At 42.4% G+C, this 19,213-nt stretch overlaps 2 protein-coding genes across 4 annotated transcripts in view; one reads left to right on the top strand and one right to left on the bottom strand.

Annotated features, from left to right (window-relative positions):
• Positions 1 to 4,145: 4,145 nt before the first annotated feature.
• On the top strand, positions 4,146 to 8,582 carry LOC135090992 (trypsin-1-like). Its single transcript, XM_063988274.1, has 6 exons — positions 4,146 to 4,305; positions 4,958 to 5,052; positions 5,635 to 5,735; positions 6,797 to 6,944; positions 7,333 to 7,479; positions 7,635 to 8,582. Exons 1-6 carry the CDS (start codon positions 4,236 to 4,238, stop codon positions 7,893 to 7,895), a joined length of 822 nt encoding a protein of 273 aa, XP_063844344.1. The 5' UTR covers positions 4,146 to 4,235; the 3' UTR covers positions 7,896 to 8,582.
• Positions 8,140 to 19,213, bottom strand: part of LOC135090990 (von Willebrand factor A domain-containing protein 7-like) — a 29,776-nt gene continuing 18,702 nt past the window's right edge. Inside the window, exons 3-21 of one of the 3 annotated variants that reach the window (XM_063988270.1) lie at positions 18,092 to 18,880; positions 17,299 to 17,471; positions 16,809 to 17,008; positions 16,500 to 16,697; positions 16,079 to 16,215; positions 15,541 to 15,769; positions 15,235 to 15,326; positions 14,666 to 14,803; positions 14,313 to 14,449; positions 13,965 to 14,142; positions 13,512 to 13,638; positions 13,101 to 13,180; positions 12,786 to 12,972; positions 12,325 to 12,537; positions 11,642 to 11,855; positions 11,126 to 11,282; positions 10,517 to 10,643; positions 10,084 to 10,266; positions 8,140 to 9,809 (exon numbers count right to left, since the gene is read on the bottom strand). In XM_063988270.1, coding sequence (XP_063844340.1) covers positions 9,646 to 9,809; positions 10,084 to 10,266; positions 10,517 to 10,643; positions 11,126 to 11,282; positions 11,642 to 11,855; positions 12,325 to 12,537; positions 12,786 to 12,972; positions 13,101 to 13,180; positions 13,512 to 13,638; positions 13,965 to 14,142; positions 14,313 to 14,449; positions 14,666 to 14,803; positions 15,235 to 15,326; positions 15,541 to 15,769; positions 16,079 to 16,215; positions 16,500 to 16,697; positions 16,809 to 17,008; positions 17,299 to 17,471; positions 18,092 to 18,295 — 3,138 coding nt within the window. In that variant the 5' untranslated portion in view covers positions 18,296 to 18,880 and the 3' untranslated portion in view covers positions 8,140 to 9,645. The remainder of the gene's footprint in view (positions 9,810 to 10,083; positions 10,267 to 10,516; positions 10,644 to 11,125; positions 11,283 to 11,641; positions 11,856 to 12,324; positions 12,538 to 12,785; positions 12,973 to 13,100; positions 13,181 to 13,511; positions 13,639 to 13,964; positions 14,143 to 14,312; positions 14,450 to 14,665; positions 14,804 to 15,234; positions 15,327 to 15,540; positions 15,770 to 16,078; positions 16,216 to 16,499; positions 16,698 to 16,808; positions 17,009 to 17,298; positions 17,472 to 18,091; positions 18,881 to 19,213) is intronic. The other 2 variants (XM_063988271.1, XM_063988272.1) reach the window with 2 other exon arrangements.

Below are 19,213 nucleotides of genomic sequence, written 5' to 3'. Positions count from 1 at the left end.
TCTCTCTCTCTCTCTCTCTCTCTCTCTCTCTCTCTCTCTCTCTCTCTCTCTCTCTCTCTCTCTGCACCAAACTAAACATAACCGGACACAAAATTAACCCACACAAATTAAAAAATCTAAATAAACCAAAATATATTAAATCTTCCGACAAAATAATAAAAACCTAAATATATAATAAAATGATAAAACCCTCAGGAGCGTAATTTTCCCTGCGAACTGATATTAAAACCGAACCATCCAGAGAGCGAGAGAGAGAGAGAGAGAGAGATTGATGCTTCACCCGATGGATCTTTTGAAAACTGAACCTCACCGCCGAAAACAACCAAGATGAAAGAGACGGAGAGACAAACAAGAGTCGTGCTCGTCTTTGTTTACCTCGCTGTCGGAGGTTATAAAATGAGGAAGAACGTGAACGAAGGCCGCAAGGAAAGTCTGGATTAGATTCTCCGTAACTAGAAGGAGGAAAAGGAGGAGGAGGAGGAGGAGAAGGAGAAGGAGTAAAGGAGGAGGAGGAGGAGAATAGATACCCTTCTCCTTTTTCTATTCTTAAGGTCACTAGCCTTGATATTCTCTCTCCTCCAGCATGTGTGTGAATATACCCGTGGCTGTGTCAATTCCTGCCTGTCACCTGTCACACACACACACACACACACACACACACACACACACACACACAGAGAGAGAGAAACACGTCAATGTGCGATGTAGTTATATTACAGAGAGAGAGAGAGAGAGAGGGAGAGAGAGAGAGAGTTAATAATGAGGTCGCTCCAGTAAGTAAAAATGGGCTAACGTTAATTAATACACAGCAGGAATCACCGGTAACCTTTTGGCGAGGACAGATGTTGCTACGCTGTGAGGTAAATCGTGTTTCATACCTGAGCAAGGCACTCGCTGCTGGAAAGGCCGAGGTAGGCTGGGGCAGGTTAGGTTGCCATTTCAAAGACCTTTGCACCCGTCACCTCTGCGTTCCTCCCCCGCCCCCTGGCCCCTCACCCAACTCCCAAGGCAAGTGTGGGCGTCGTTCACAGGACAGTGGGCGTGTGAGGGGAGTGGAGCACCTAAGTGTCGTCGTCATGGCGACTGCAACTCAATTTCTGCCGTGATGGAACCAATTGGACCACCGCCCCCGGCCTGGCAGCCCCGCCCGCCGGCCACGCGCGTCCAAACACGTCCGCGAGGCCTTGGCATTGTCCTCGCCTCGCTCCGCAGCCCCGACACGCCGCCACCGCCAGCCACCGAGAACACGCCACGCATTCCTGTCTTCCTCATCTCTAGCTAAGGGGACGAAATGACTCTGTCCTGAGGTGCTTAGGGGTGCCAGCCAGGGAGGTCAGGTGCCACAGCAACAGGATCACGCGGAGAGCCAGGGAGAGGGCGGCACTGTAGCTCCGGGGCATCTTGTTCATCCCCCCACGCTGACGCCACCACTCCTGCCTCCACTACGCTGCGGGCGCCACACACCCTCCCCCAACCCCCATCCCTCCTTCCCTCATAACCCCCCCACTGCTATCCTCAGTTACCTTTTGCTATTCCTATCCTGCTTTTCCCCCTTACCATTCCCTTCCCCTTGGTGCAGTCTCCCCTCCCATCCCCCTCACTCTCATCCCATCCAATCACACTACCCTTCTTCCCTGCTATCCTCAGTTACTTTTTACTATTCCCTTTCTTCTTTCTCCCTACCATCCCCTTCCCCTTAGTGAAATATCCCCTCCTCTACCCTCTTCCCTCCCTCCTGCTACCTGTTCATCCCCTTTACAACTCCCAAGCAGGTGTTTCCTCTAGTTATCCTCCCACACCTGCTGTTGAATTACTCCCATCCCATTCCCCATTACCAGCGTTCCCCCGAAAGTAAAATCTTCCCAGCACACTCCACCTTACCGCCCTATCAAGATGGAACATACAAATGGTAACAAGTCAGGCGCCATTAAACTCTTCATTCATGTGTCGATCAGTGTCCAAAGCTGTACATTTTTTGTTTTCTGTACACCTGACCAACTGTCATTACCACCATCACCACCACTACCACCAACAACAACAATAACAACAACAACAAGGGAACGTTACGTGAACACAAGCACTAATCAATAATAAGCGATTACATGAAAAATACACACACACACACACACACACACACACACACACACACACACACACACACACACACACAAACTAACATTTAAATCTCATACATTCGTTGCAGAAAAGAAGTACAGGAATTTTCCACTCACAACTTCTCCAGGGTAACAAATACACAGAAATATATATACTCGTATACAAACACACACCATCTATTCTCCTTTCAGCAAACATGAATGAAATATCACTGAGCTGCCTCGCAATTTAAGAAACATGTGCGTTGGGCATTCAAGAAGTAAATCTGAGCAGGAGTAAATCTCTCGAATGAAGAAGTAACATGAAGCGAGCATTCTTTCAGTACTCTTTACATTAACTGTTTCTACTGTTTGTTCACCTGCAGTATTCTTTCCCTCCTGCTTGAGATCTGAGAAATGACCCGTACACTGAAACATTTTGGCCTCATATCTCAACCTCCGCTTAAGAAAGAAAAAATATATTGTGGTTTTTAAGAATGTTTTTATAATAGCAGTGATTTCTTCTCTTCTGTGCGAATTAGAGACTACGGTCGAGGAACAAGTGAGTACAAAAATATATAAATAAAAGACATTTCGGCACAACACTGTTCCTAAAAAGACACACCAGAAGAATTCAAAGAGTTGGACAATTTAGTTTCTCAGAAGTCCTGACACTCCTCTTTTGAAACACTGAAAGTCGCAGTAAGGAGGAAAAATAGAAAGAGGAAGAGAGTTCCAGCGTTTTGCCAGCGACACAGATGAAAGACTGAAAGTACTGGCCAACTCTTGCATTAGTGAATTTGAACAGAATAGAGATGAAAGTAAGTAGAAAGTCTGGAAAGCGAGATCACGGGAAAGGGAGGAGTCTCTCTCTCTCTCTCTCTCTCTCTCTCTCTCTCTCTCTCTCTCTCTCTCTCTCTCTCTCTCTCTCTCTCTCTCTGTCTGTCTCATGCCTGACCTTCCTTAACAAAAAGCCTATGTACTGAAGACTCCCATCCTTGAATTCTAGATTAAAATTCATACCTCCTGTACCCTCACCCTCCTCCGGCTCTTCACCAACCACCCCCAGAACAGACAGACACGTACCGACGCACAGCAAGATAAGTGAAAGCAGGCTGACTTGGAAGCGCACGTAGAAGCATCACTCGACTTCTCTGACCTCTAAACACGGACCTCCCCCCAAAAATTATACATGCTTCTACGTGACAAGCAACATCAGCTGTCGGGACGAAGGGGTGGAGAGAGAGAGAGAGAGGTGTCTGTGGGAAGTAGCAGGTGAAGGTGGAAATATTCTTATCGCCTTCAGAGATACAAAAATTATGCAAGGGTCTCAGTGGCTGTTTGGATGCTGTTTTCTATTTAAAGACTGTTTTTTTCTCTCTGTGAATAAAACACATTACTTCACTTAGTGCATTAATTTTTACCCTTTATCCCTTATCATCGCCACTCACTCCCCCAAACAGCAAGGAAGTTCCCATAATTTTGTCGAATCGGCTGGAAATACCGACCCCCCCCCATCGTAGTTACATACACCAACACTCCCATAGCTTCCTCTGCCCGGCTGTCAAGGTCACAACCGCCTTATTACCACCTTCAGTTCAGATCCTTTGCCGAGTACAAGACTATCGCAAACATATTGGTGTTCAAGTAATCTTCTCAATTTTAAACTCTTCCTAAAAGTTGTTTTAGTATTTAGTTCTTCCCTCAATTTTCTCAGAGAATACTGTAAATAAAATTCAGCTGGATTTTCTACATTTTTTTCTCACCATGTCATTCAGTTGACTAAGAAAAAAAAAACAGTTATCGTACCCGAAAGAATATAGTTATCGTATACGTGCTCCCTAAAAAAAAACAAGATAGCGTTTAAGAAGGGAGAAGGAGGAGGAGAGACAGCAAAATGTGATACACCGAAAGAAAATAAAGACACGGTGCATGGAAACAAGTGAAGCGCAGTGAAATGAAAATAATTACGAAAATTAATCACCAAACAAAAAAGTCTTGGAGCGACGGAACGATAACCAGATGATAAGAGCTGGGAACTGAGGCACGGAGTGGTCGGGTAGGGGAGGAAGGATGGTGGTGGAATAGAAAAGGCAAGTCCGACAACAAACCAGCACCACAATCACCTCATCTCCATCTGCCATGAAGAGAACACGAGCATCCCTTCTCCTCCAACCCCACCATCTCCTCCTTGCCCTTTTTCTCCTGTTTGGTGAGATGAGCGTAACTATTTTTCACTTGGCTTTTCAATGTGCAGTGTGAATATACCTTGGTTTAATTCTTAAGTGTAGAAAAACATTGATTATTGATGTCTCTAAGTCTTCAGTTATTTCAATTAATAGATGAGCATAATATTTTTTTTTCTAGTCACCTTATTGTTCTGTTCATATTTATCTGTTAGTTCACCAGTAGGCAATACATATACCTATTAGTTAACTTAGCCTCTTTGTTGCATTTCCCTTATAATCCTCAAATGAAAGAAAAATCGCAAAAAAATAAATTGATACTTACTACGAAGTTTGCTGTTATGGAGGATGACTGACATTCTTTGCAACACCAAGACTTGAGTGTGTGCGTCCGCGAGCTGAGAGAAGTTTTTGCTTTTTCTTCTTCTTATATGATTTTCCTGGAACTTCTGAGTAAAAAAAAAAAAAAAACGAGAAATCAGGTGCAGTTTAAATTTAATACGCCAGACATTTCTAGCGTTTATCAGGAGTAGTGTACGGTGTGTATCAGTACATTTTTTATACAATTACCATACCATTTTTTTTGTACCATTAAACCGATACATAAGTCAATCAGCTTCATTAAGTCTGTGCAGTAAAATACCCATCCATCTATTTATCTGTCTATCAATCTATAAGGAGCGGCAGAAGGCGGTCAGTGGAGAAGAGGACAGAAAGGCTTCTCACGAATCATTGGAGGAGTAGACGCAAAACCTGGCGAGTTTCCACATCAGGTAAGAGGACTAATTAATTGCATCATATACCTGTCCATTTATACCCATCCCGAATACGCTTAAAAATCCCAATAATTTCTACTAAAACTTGACAAGACTAATAGAGAAAAGACGCTGAATGTTGAAAATTCTGTCCATAGTCTCAACATGACCCATGAATGCTAATACTCAATAGTTAAGTCGAATTAACACTGGTAGACATGAACATCACTTTGTACAAACCACATTAACCCTTCTACTGTTTTAGACGTTCTTACTCAACCTTCCTAGCACTGTTGAAATTGTTAGCATGGAGACACAGAAGGAAAAGTGATTTAAAAAGCCTATTTTTTACTTTAAACGGGTACAGTGTTACGAGAGTTGAGTACAAAAAAACTGGTGTCCAAAAAAGCTATAGGAATTGAAGGCGGAAGATATGTAATAGTGAAAGGGTTAACATACACTTGTTCTATGTATACCATTCCTCAGTAGTTGCACAGGTCTCATTAACTAGGTACTACATTACATAAATTCCGAACATTTTCCCTTCAAACAGTTCATCAACAGTTCCACACCAAGTAACAGCACTCTCTCGTTCCACAGGCATCGGTGCAGCACAGAGGGTTCCTGGGCTCAAGGCATTTGTGTGGAGGCACCATACTAACAGAGCTACACATTCTCACTACTGCCGACTGCATTGACGAGTAAGTGACTATCTACGCTGATTCAAATGGGGACCGGAATTGATAAACGTATTAATGTAACACGAAATATCATTGTCTGCGGTAAATACGAATTGTTATGGTGGAGTTTTAACAATAATTCGGAGTAAACGTGAGCTTAGAGGCGTGGAGTCACACGGCAACAATAACGATAAAGATACGCAACTAAAACAAAGATGGAAAGGAGACTTACCTCACCCAGCCTGCACCGCTTCCATCTTCCCAGCCTCTCCACTAGTCTGGTTTCACGTTTTCATTAACACTCCATTTTCTGGGCACTTATCACACACTGCTCCACGACTTACAAACGATGCTGCCCTCACTAATACGTCAAAATAAAGGCTTAGTTCGGCTGCCAGCTTCCATCCAATGTCTGTTTAATACTCAAGTCAACAAGCTGTGAATGAAGCCTCGAATACTTTCTCGTGAGCTGGAGACGCGGAGGTAACCCCTTACTTCACCTCAATCCCTACTCCCTCTCGTTTTCTCTGGGAAATCCAGTGTGTTCTCTAAATGAATTTAAGTGGGGATTAATTTATTATCTCCTGTGTAGGATATAGGATTGTATTGCTTTCGCCTCTGTAAATAACTCGAACTGCGCAAGATTAAACACAGAGGATGCTGCTTTATCTAAATCTTTATTTCCCGAATTATTTATAGCATTAATGACAGCACTTACTTGCTAGACAACATGCCGAAATATTATCCTTGCAAGAATCGAAATCCATCAGTTTCTAAATCCACTAATAGTAACACCTGGAGCTGCCTCTTGTACGTCAACTCTTGCCCTTTGTAGTCTACTTCTTTGCTGATGCTCTTACGGTCGTCAATGTCAACTGTTATTCCTATCTCCGCAGCCTTTGCAAATAACTCCAATTATAGAACAAAGCGTTTCGGAATACTAGTCCAACTTACTGCTTTAATGACTCTATCCTTTGTGTTGGTGCTGTGGAGGCTGTGATGATCTTATAGTGATCTAATGAGCCCTGGCGGAGACCTATGAGGGTATCACAATGACTCTATCCATCATCCACCCATCACAGCTTCACGGTGAGCAGTCTGTCTGTAGTGGCGGGCGTCACCAACCTGGAAGATCACGGGGAAAGTCGCCAAGTGATACAAGTCGGAGCGGCGATCCTTCATGAGCACTTCAACAGGATCACTCACTCCAATAACGTGGCCATCCTGAAGGTGTGTGACCGTCTGTCTTGAATGCGCAAAGAGAGAGAGAGTAGAGTTTTGATCATCCTCCCATTATGAAGTACAGTGTAGTGGGGTACACCAGGATTTTAGTCTTTTCCATTTATTCCATTCGTGTTTCTGAAGTACATTTTCATCAGCCATGTAGGATATTGCTTGTACCCCAAGGCAACAAATAGTCCATTCATCATATCCTTATTGTTTTGGTTATGAATACTGCTAACACTGAAGACCTGGCATTCTTTCACGCTTTACACCCTGTTTCTTTTTTTTTTTTTTTTTTAATGCAGCACTTTCATCCTGCATCATGGCTTGGCCTTATAAACATTCATCATTTGTAGGATGACACATGAATGATACTCTGTTATCTCCCTCACAGCTAAAGGAGCAACTGGTCCTAGGAGACTTGGTGAAGCCGCTGCCTCTGCCACCTGACGGGGAGATCGTGCCTGGGAACACACTCTGCACTGTCATTGGCTGGGGTGCCACCATCGAAACTGGGGATTACTATAAGCAGCTACAGAAGGTACACTCCACTCCTATTTACAGAAATACAGTTTTAGAAATTTTCACTCTTGAAAATTTACCTGGGTCTGTATTTGCATTTATGTGCTGTAATCTTCAAGTGTGTAATCCATCACTTTTGATTAAATTCTGTCAATCTCACTTCTTGACAAACAGGCAGAAATGACCACCCTGACAGACAAGGAGTGCAGGGCATCCTACGGCGCCATGGCCATCGAGGACTCCATGATGTGTGCAGGTCTGCCGTCAGAAAAGGTCGACACTTGTGATGGTGACGAGGGCGGACCGCTCCTCTGCATGGGGCACCTGCACGGCATCACCTCCTGGGGCGAGGGGTGCTTGCAGTCCTACTACCCCAGAGTGTTCTCGGAGGTGGCCTACTACAGGAGCTGGATCATGATGTATATTTCCAGCTGATGATCACAGCTTGCAATAACTATCCTTTGCATCAATTACCTGCATTACTGTAACATTTTTATCTGTTGGACTGAGGATCTCACCACTACAGCTGTGGTGGACATAAAGTTGATTGTCATTCCTTAGTTTCTCGTAATACATATCTTATACAAAGCTGGCAAAATTTTTGTAATTATATTAATGCTGTCTTTCAATGTAGTGAAGCAGGAACATTTTCCAAAACTGATCAAGGCATGGAATTACAGCAAATTTCTAGCCTTTATTGAGTAATTGGCTGTTCAACAGTAGGAAGCAACACTAAATACAGTTGAAATTCCTTTGTCTCATTACCAAGATGGACAGCAAGGAGCAGTCCCTCTGGCATGTGCAGCGTACTTGTTGCTGACGGTGACTACAATGGCTTGAACATTCTTGTGGATGGAAGGATATTCCCTTGAAGTTATAGAGAGGAGACTAACAATAAGTAATATAAAAAAAAGTTTATATGAAAACACATGTATATTCACAGGTACATAAAATGGCTCTGCTTCTGTTATTCTTAGGATGAATGTATTTCTTACAATATAAATATATTACATACTATATAAACATGCAAAGACTAACAGACTTTGACTGAAACATGTTTACAGTCATGTAGACAAGGAATGTTTCATAAAGATTATAATTATATTATATTTACTTTCTTACTGTATAAGTTTCCCTTTTCCTGTAACCTAGAAATGACATCCAATGCAATGGAGAACCTAACTTTACAGATACCTGCAGCTTGAAAGCATTGCAAGGGATATTTTATGACTTAAGGCAATCAAGATCATCATAATAAGAATTCTATTTCCTGCCCTCAATGAAAGCACAGAATAGATTCAGAATCTAAGTATTAAACCATCACTATACAATAATACAGTTAAAGATCATCCAATTAAATACAAAATTTTTCATTAAAAGTATTGATACAGAAATAAGTTTCATAAATAAATCCATGAGGGAACACACAGCAGGTGCTGAACACAAAATGACATTCCTCCATCACTATAACAAGTGCTGCCATCAGCACCATGCAGCTCATCACCACAGGCAAGATGTGTGAAGGTCCTTGCTTTTTAGTTTCACTGATTGATAAAAGCCATCAGAAATGTAAATACTAATTACCCAACTTTTGCATGCAGGTTTATATTGTTGATTTGTGAATGATGGTACCAGCTTGCGCTTTTCCTCTGCAGTGGTATCTAGCCACAATGACTGCCTCTGTTTGTGTCTGTATATAATTGCATTGTATTTCTTCTCTTTAAAATATTTCCTTTGTCTCATTCACTACAATGAAAAGTAAATCCATTCCTCACGCCTCTGACTGACTTGCTCTATTCACTGTGAACACTGAAGGTGGTCGCAGGAATTTCACTTTCCAGTACCCAAACTCATAGGATGTTCTTGACAAGGCAGAAGAAGTGACTGAAGACCTTGTTGACTCACTTCCTCCACTGGAAGGTGCAAAGGACTGAAAGCGTGACTGTCTTGGGGTTGAACTGTGTCCTCTGTGGCAACTTTCTCTTCTGTCAGATGAAGATGAAAAGGAATCTAAACTTGTACTTACAGAGGATTCTGAAACCCAAGAGCCTCTCCTCAGATGTGACTGTGTGTGACTGCAAGAGGGGAAAATAGGTTCTTCATAAAGTTGATCATGTCTCTCGTCTCCTGCTGATGGTAAAGACTCCACCCTTGCTGCCGGCACTGAGTGTTCCCTCACGCACCCCTATTCCATGGACAGCCTTCGGGGTGCTCTTGTGGTGACATCCTCCTTCCTGCTTCTACGGCGATAGATGACAAAGATAACAATGACTGCGATGATTATAAGCACGAGTAAGACTGAGCCAACGGCAATTCCAGTGATGGCTGCTGTGGTCAGTGGTGCAGTGCCTGAAATGGAGAAAGCCACAAGATATTATGTCTGCTTGTCTTGGTTTTGCAAGACACATACAAATTGTATCTTATGTAGTGTTAAATCTGATTAACACCAACTGCCATGTTCTAAGAGAATGATATAAACAAGAACGCAATTTTGAAATAGGTAACTTCTTTGCTAGTGGTACTTATTCACTGATCCAGTATTTTTTTTCACGACATAGAAACAAAATGAAAACTCCTGTCACACATTGCATTACCTGCCTATACAGAAAGATATATTGCTCACCTTGAGAGGATCCCAGCTCCCCATTATAAATTTCACAAGTAGCAAAATTGTTATCAATGTCAGTGACCACAATGGTGACTCCGGGTTCACAGCACGAGGCAGAGTACGGCAGCGTCACTTCTGTTTGACCACTCGCAAAATTTGGAAAGTTGGCATCGGGTTGAGATTCCACAAGAAACACTCCTGGAAGTAGAACATAGAATAACTACTAATGAAAATATGTTATAATATGCTAATGGTTCAGTTATGCATTTATATGGAAAGCAAGACATGGACACTAAGTAAATAAAAATTTCACAGAATGTGCGAAACCAGTTTATATATGGACATGTACTATATAGTATATATATCACAAATGCATACTCAACATGTTATTCATTATTTTCAAGTGTCAGCAAGTAAACAGAAGAACCACACTGTTGGAGTGACCCACCTCTATTGTCCCGGACTGTGAACCGCATGGACCAGCGACTTTGGGAGCAGGAGCTGGATGTCAGGTCACTGCTTGAACACGACACCTTGGACACAACCTCACAGGTTGGAGGAATGCGGTCAATTACCTGCATGCAACATAAGAATAATCAAATTCCTCCTAAGTCATCCCCAAATACAAAACTTGAACATATACTCAGTACTTTTCAGTATCATGCTTCACCTTCCTTCATATTCATGGCACAACTTTTTTTTTTTCAAAGCATTACTTTACAGGAAACCAAAATAGAACACAATGATTAAGCAAACATCACTTGACTACCTACTGAAATAAGCACCACTTCAGAAACCATTAGATTATGAAAAATTTAATTACTATTGTCATTAATTAAGTGCATGGGCCAGATACTAAGACAAAATTATCATTGTATTGTTTTCCCAGAATTCTGGAAGAAAACCACATAAACAAGGAGTTGGTTCACAAGAAATGATGCTGAAGTAAGTACTCATAAGATTAATTACCCTTTTTGACCAATGAAAATTGTATAAATGTGTTATCTAAGGCAATGACAAGACCAGCTCCACTTGATCCTCCAGCCACAAGACTTACAAAAGGTGTGACGGAGATGTGGGCCCGTGCATGGGAGGTGTCACCCCGGGTGGAGATGGCACTCACCACCAGGCTGTTGGTGGTCCGGGGCAGTGTTTGAGGATCAATGTACAGTGTTGCCTGCACTGTGGCTGTCTCATTCCGTCCCAGAGTCACCCTGAATCATCATATTTCAGTAAACTCCATGGAAATATATATTGTGTAATTCACCAAGGTTTTGAGAGTTATATCCTTGACTTGTGATAAGTGTAACATAAAACTTTAATCTCACACTTTGACTTAGTTATCTCTGCTACTCAAATTAATACAAGAAAACATAAAACTTTTGTGTTATACTTTAATTCTGGTGCAATCTACATTTACATTAATGCTAGTAAACATAAAACATTTGTCTAATACTTTAACTTTGATGGTATATTTACTCATTACAAGAAAAATGTAAAACTTTTATCTTGAACTTCAACTTGGAGACTATAAGTGAATGAAGGCATTCAAGTAACTGTTCCTAACACTCACCTCTGCTGGTCCAGAATGACTGAGGAGCCAAAAGCATCATTAGCAGTCAGGAAGTAAGTGTTGGAGGCACCAGGGGCTGTGTCTGTGTTGGTGATGGAGACTGGCACTCTGAGAATAGCCCCCGGAGGACCCCAGATTTCCCGGCCCAGTGGGAAGGATATCACAGATTCCACTCTCTCCCAAGATGCCCCGCTCTCCCTACGGAAACGCCGACCTGCAGAAATAAGGGAATTACACATACACCACATAGCCTTTCTTTATATACCTTTAAGATATTCACCATATAAGCTTAAACCTGTAGATGTGAAAAGAAATGTCATTTGTAATTAACCAAAGCACCTGCAGCACATGTTTATTCCAGAGTTATGATAAGTCATGATACTAAATAGGTTTCATTAACAAGTGAACATTAACAAGGCATTCTTTATCATACAAGTGTAAGAATATCAATCTGAAGAAAGACAGATACACCCAGGAAAGACAGATTCACAAAGGACTGAAATCTTGGCACAACACTCAAGGAAAACTCAAGAGTGACATATTAAGACCAAGATAATCACCAAGACTCATGTGGATTTTGATCAGCAGAGAGTGTCCCATCAATACACCACTGCTGGCACTCACTTGCCTGTGTTCAACCTTATAAGATGTACAAATACAGCCATTCCACCTGCCTGCCTCACCTGAACCATCCTTCCCGAAGAGGGCCACTGTGAACCTCCCCTGTGGCAGATCCCTGGTGGCAAGGCTGAGGTAAGTATTCCGGCGAGGGGAGGAGGTGGGAAGGATTAAACGTGCTTCACTACCTGACCTGTCCAGTAGTCGCGCCTCATCCACCTGCCTCAGACCAGCACGATCCACGCCAGTGATGACCACATCCAGGTAGGAATTCAAGTCTGTGCAAAGTAAGTATATGTTTGTATTTGTACACCTCTTGTAGTGTATTTCTAGTACTTACTTGTGAGACAGAAGCTGTAGAGGTTTTTATTACATTATTATTAGAGTATATAATTTCTGCTGAATGCCTAAAAGTACATAAAGATAAAAGTTCTATCAATAACATTCCTTAAGTGTTTACAGAATATGATTAAAAGACTGAAGATGAATTTAAGCTCTCTTACAGGGACAGTATACAAAATCACACCTTGGCTTGGATGGTCTGGGACTCGCTGGAGGGAAGGATGGAAGGAACGTTCATCTGGAAGGTAGAAAGCTGGTGCAATGTCCAGTGGAGTGCGGGCAGAGACTGTCACTGAACACACACGTCTCGGCTCAAAAGTCAGTGTCCAGTCTCCAAGGTATTGCTGCCGCTGTGTCATGTCAATGCGAACCTATGAACAACATGCCATAAGTATTGATCTCATAATAAAAACTGTCAATTCTTTAATAGCAATTGTTACATTAAAGACTGAGTTTTTTCTTTTTCATCAGAGGAAGGGTGTGGAAGTACTTTACCCACCTGAAGGAAGAAAGGTGTTGAAACCACCACTGTGTATCCCTTAAGGTCATTTGTCTGGGATGTAAGGTCAAATCTTACACCTGTTAAGATGAGAATAGTCTTAAATTCCACACATCAATAGTTACCAATGGGGGAGCATATGTAGGGTTCCCACTGCCTTGTTCATCTCCAAGTCCATTGCAGAAATGTACCAAATAATTTATATCATGAATAGAATTCTCTTTCCTTTCCATACTACATGACAAGTGATAGTGCTCCATTTTCTCAACACATGGAAATCCCAAACTTTTCCAGGCAATTATTCATGTCAAATGGGAGCACCCAGCACTACCTCTACACCAGAATATATTTATGAAGTCCAGTAAACACCAAGTGCAAAAAAATGCAGGTAATATGATATGTAAAACTTACCTGAGGAAGATAAAGTGGCAGAGTTGACACCTCCTGAGATGGACACCTCGATCTCCCTCACTAGAGAGTCAACAGGTATCTTCACAACTTGGCTTGCTGTTGATCTCAAGGCTCGCCACAGAATAGCCTGGAATACACAAAGATGAGTCATGTCTGAGGGAGTGAAATAATATAAGTTTATGAAGACAATGTGTGAGTGAAAGGTGGATTTGCAGAAAGCAAACAGATGCGGACAAATAAGTCAAGGAAAAGTGGAGAGAATACACTGCCGTGGATATGGTGTGTTCTGGCTGTTCAGTCTATTTCAAGCAGAAAAGAAATTACTGTACAAAAGTTAATAGCAGTAAATTTATCATGTCACAGAAAATAAATATGACACTGCTGATCTCTGAGAATGAAAAGAATTAGCAAAACTTGATGTATGGATTTACGTAACACTGTATTGCTCCTCACCGCAGGGTACTGTTCCACCTCCATCATGCGGGCCACCTCCTCCACTCTGCCCCTCTCCACCTGCACCACATGGCCTCCTGTCTTCTCCGCAAGCTCCTCATACTTGCTGTAGTTTCTCACTTGTCGCTTTGGTCTACTGTTTGTGCTTCTGATTTCACTGCTGTTGTTTGTTATTTGGCTGTGGTCAGGAATAAAAATACATGAAACAATATAATGTAACAGTGATCAATAATAACTTACATAAGAGTACAATGGAAGCTATAAGAAGCTCATAGGCAAACATGTGGTAATCCCTGTACAGTACATACACACTGTTGAGGAAGTTACCAAACTCATGTCATGCCTCACCTTAACTCAGTCTGCAGTTCCTGAGAGGAGTATGCAATCACCTCAGTCTCCTCATCACCAAATACACTGTAGGCACTGAAGTCTTCCTCATCAGCAAATCTTCCAAAGCTTGTAGGGAGGGTTATCACTGGAGTCACCTGCCATATAGAGTGAAGAGATAGGAAATAAATTTCTTGTGATAAGAGAGAGAGAGAGAGAGAGAGAGAGAGAGAGAGAGAGAGAGAGAGAGAGAGAGAGAGAGAGAGAGAGAGAGAGAGAGAGAGAGAGAGAGAGAGAGAGAGAGAGAGAGAGAGAGAGAGAGAGAGAGAGAGAGAGAGAGAGAGAGAGAGAGAGAAAAAAAAATTGTGCCTTACCTTGACTGCCTTGGAGTGTGCAAGTGTAACAACAGTCTCAAAAAACTCCTGGTCCTTGATGGGAGCATCCGTGAACAGGAAGAGGTGGGAGTGGGGCGGCGCGTGATGCAGGGCCAGACGCAGTGCTGACATGCTCAGCTGTGGTGGAAGACCATTAGGTTCCCAATAACAGCTACTACAAAACTAAGCTGCAGTTTTCACCATTATAGTTGAATACAATTATAGGATACATTTATCACTATTATTATAATCATTAGCTTCTCCAAGTAAGGAAACCTATAAGGAAATTGTATTTGTTTTATGATGGAATATGCTAGAACTCATTAAAAGCTAGTGTGACTTGTGGAAACCTTTAAATCATAAAGTAAATTAATTTCAGATAGAAAATTTCACTTTAAAAATTTATATATTCAGAAAACTTATAACTTGCAGCAAATTTCTTATCATCATTAAAATCTTCAAATATTAAACTGAACATAAGGATGGTGAACATATACTTTAATTTGCTTCTAGACATGATGTTTATTTCTCTCTCATTCACCTGCCGTCACTCAGTTTCCATTACTAACCTCAGCCTCGTCTCCTCCTCCACCTGTCCTCAGCCGACTCAGAGTGCGATAGATCTCCGCAGGGTGTTGGGATCTTACTACAGGCCCATACACTGTTCAGAAGGATTTACACCATATGATAACTTAAATTCATCCCAATGAGATATGGAGAGAGAACCAAGTATGCCACAAAAAATAAAGTATAATGGAAAGCCCAATAAACTCCCCTTTGTCACCTGTCATATAGCTCTGATAAGGTTATCAAGCATTTACATTTATTATCAGTTCCTCTCCTCTCAGCTGCCAGAAAAAGTCTTCTTTACATACATGGGTCATTGAAGGGCACAAAGAGGTACTCAGAGGGTGGGTAGTCTGCCGAGGAGTGTTGGTCATTTAAACGTGAGAAGGTTCGGGTGAGAGCCTTGAGTTCTTGACCCATGGATTCAGTGGTGTCCAGAACTACCACAATGGCAGGGGTTGGGTGGAGGCCCAGCAGGCGAGAGAAGGCAGGGGTGCCCAGACTCCCACGCACCAGGGTGAGGTAATATTCTGTGGCCTGTAAAAAAGGAAAGCTCAAATGGGATGGTTTATCATTTTCTTCCTTAAGTTTTCAGAGCACAGGGAATCTCTTCCAGATCTATTGTCTTATCTTGCACATGTGACAAGATAATAACAAAATACAGGAAAACTACAATAATCATAATAGACATCATGCATTTTCATTGCTGTATGCAAACTGAAACCCATTCAAGGAAAACTGAGTGGATGTACTACTTTACCAAGAAAAAAGTTGGTAAAGAAACATAAAAGAAATTCCAAAATTCTGATTAGTTACATGTCAAAAGCTAATCTTCTAACAACTGACCTCTACTGCCTGCTGAGCCGCCCTCTGATGTAGATAGTGATGAGGGGAGAAGCAGGATGTTGGGAGCTCCTTGTTGATGCCACCTCTTGCTCCTTCTCCCCTTGACCTGTCTCTTGGCCCACCATGACTGCACTTATCTGGGAAATAGTACATAGCCACACCATATCATATTAATTTTAATACCAAAACCACACCTCAAAGAATACTTTTTTTGAATAATGATCGTTAAGTCAAGTAAATAACTTGCCTTACAAAATTTAGACTGTCATAAATATTTCAACACAATCCCATTTCAACTGATTCAACACTATAATAAACTCAGGCAAATAGGCAGTTTACTTGGGTTATTCGTGTCATGCTCTTACATTTTTAAAACCATAGCACGAAGCAACAAAACTGGCATAACTCTTTAGCAACTCACCTACTCCCCTCGGCTTCCCCACCCTGGCTCCATCTACCACCATATCCTCGATGTAGCCAGAGGTGAGCCTGCCCTGTCTTAAGATATCTTCCAGAATGTTGTTGCGGCAGGAGCCTCTACCATCTGCTCCGTCTTCACAGTCCTGGCACGTGTGTTCCCTCTCGGTGGCTACATTGAGGAAGTCCTTACCTGTGACACCTTGAAGGAACGTATGGTTAGAGGGCTTCAACAAAAGTTTCGTAACCCATACTGATGTAAATAGAGCAATAATCCGAAATTAGATCAGCCACAAGGACAAACATTCCTCACCAACGTTTCTATTGAAGTCCTTGTTCCCGAGTTCGACCCAGTTGGTATGGGAGTAGAAGTCTTGGATGGTGCCCAGGGAAAGGCCCAACAGTTGGCGCGCGGCGTCATAGTCGCCAGCTCGCCCTGCGCTTATCATCCGCCGCCACCGCCCCGTTAGCATCATCTGAGACTCGGAAAATCTCTCATTCCCAAAGTGATACCTGAGGGAGAGAAAACACTATCATTCATATGCCTGCTAAAGTCTGAACTGAGAGAAGGAAGGTGCATTCTATCACCTACATCTCAGAACATCTCTCATTCTTACGTGATACCTGAAGGGAGTGGAGCATTTTGATATATTGTTCAGCTTGAAAAAGAGGTGGCATGCCGTAGAGTCATGTACAGCTGCACTTAACTTTCATGAAAGGACATGCTAACACCAATACTGCCATGGGAAAATATACGCCGAGTTCAAATGAGATTCCTCCGACGTCAAGAAGGGAGCACTTGCCTGGGATCTGCCCCCAACAAGCCTGCGTCAACTTCAGCCGCCGCGTCCACCAGCTTAGAGACAGTGTCCAGGAATGGTTTTGGGGAGTAGGTAGGGCCGTAGTACTCCTCATATGCCTCCTCTAGGGTCATGCCGTCCCTGTGGTTGTACGTCCTTCCGGCGGGCGTCACCTCCTGCAGCAGGGAATCCAGGAAGTTTATATTTGGTAGTCATAAAGTCTCGACATTCACACATCTTATATTGAAATTATAATTGTAATTCAAAGCAAAGCAAAAGAGGTGAACTTATAAATGTAATGTCAATGAGAAGAGAATCTGTAAATGTAATAGAAGAAAAGAAATTTGAAGGAAACGTTTGCATTCATCTCGTGCAAGATTAACGACGTAATAAATCCAAAGAAATAACAGACTACTTGGTCTCCCTTCACCTTCCCCGGTCATTAAAACTGAAACGCAACGAAATCTTATCATCCTCAAGCCCACACAGCCCCATGAACCAGAAATGTGGGTAAAAATGGTGTTTGCATCAGACCAACACCTCTACTTCCTTCCTGCCACCGCCCAGTCGCCCACTCACGCCAACCAGACATTTGATTCACAATTCGCTATAAAACTTTACCTTGGTGAAAAATTATGTAGATTGACGCATACATATTATCTCTCTCTCTCTCTCTCTCTCTCTCTCTCTCTCTCTCTCTCTCTCTCTCTCTCTCTCTCTCTCTCTCTCTCTCTCATCCATTCCACAAATGAATGAAGACCTATCCTGCCAAAACCAGAGTGCTCCAGTGACCCACCTTGAAGTAGCTGACCACGGCACGCCTCACCGCCTCCCTCGTGATCTCCCGGTGATGCCACACTTGCACGTCTTTATCAAAATCATCGCAGTACAGATTGAAGATGTCACCACCGTTCTCTAGGAAGGTGCCACGCCCTAGAAATGCAGTACCGAGGCGTGGAAACAATAGAAATGTCAATAGCAATAACACAGGGCCAGCCATGGTAACGCCCCTCGTCTCCCTTGGAAGTTACGGCAGAGTAAAGTTCAAGTCTTCTTTGCGATCCTCGGAAATGTTTAGCGTGTTCTTATAACAAGCCTGATGAGGATCGCTGGTTAAATGAACCATGAAACACTGTCATATCTCTATCTCGCAATTTTCAAGGGCATTTGGCGCGTTCTTGTGTAGGAAAGAATGAGTTATACTAGTTCAGTGATTCATAAAACACTTATCTTTCTTGCAATCTTCAGAAAAGTCCAGTGTGTTCTTATAGCGAGAGTAATACGAGACACTGAGTAACTATCGCATAAAACACTGTCATGGCTAAGTGTCAGCGTAAAATAGTAATTTTATATGACCGCACACGAGGCGACGCAAGATCACGCTCCACGATGGCCGCCCAACACGGCTACGCACGCACTGCCCTCCCAGCGTCCGGCGGGGTGATTATATACCTGGGGTCCTCAAGGCTGGCATGGGGACTGTGTTTCCTCAGACGAGCTGTTATTCAGTCTCCGAAGGCTCACTAACAGTGTAGTCATCGTCATGTCAATCTCCCACAAGCAACAGCGAAGTATTCATAGCGACCTTGTGAAAATAATAATCCTAGAGAATATTGAGGATTTCCTTATCTAAACCCTCATTGAGCGATATGAAAGGTGCTAAATCTTGGCAAACAATAGAAGCACATCACAGAATAAATACAATTATACTCCTGCGATTAAAGGAATGATGAACTAAAAGAAAGGAAATCACACCGGAAAACGAAAGAAAATAATGCAATCCTAAACTAACAATGCAGGTTTTCTTTATAAATCTCCACCTATAATATTCGTGAAACTACGATCTAAAGAAGCTTCTCTACACCTTACTATGGGTTAACTTTATAAACACACTACAAAATTAATTTAGAAGGTGCCA

The sequence above is a fragment of the Scylla paramamosain genome, chromosome 36, assembly GCF_035594125.1.
Source record: "Scylla paramamosain isolate STU-SP2022 chromosome 36, ASM3559412v1, whole genome shotgun sequence".
NCBI lineage: Eukaryota > Metazoa > Arthropoda > Malacostraca > Decapoda > Portunidae > Scylla > Scylla paramamosain.
Note: the sequence above shows the minus strand (reverse complement) of the source record. Positions and strands in the feature narration are given on the sequence as shown.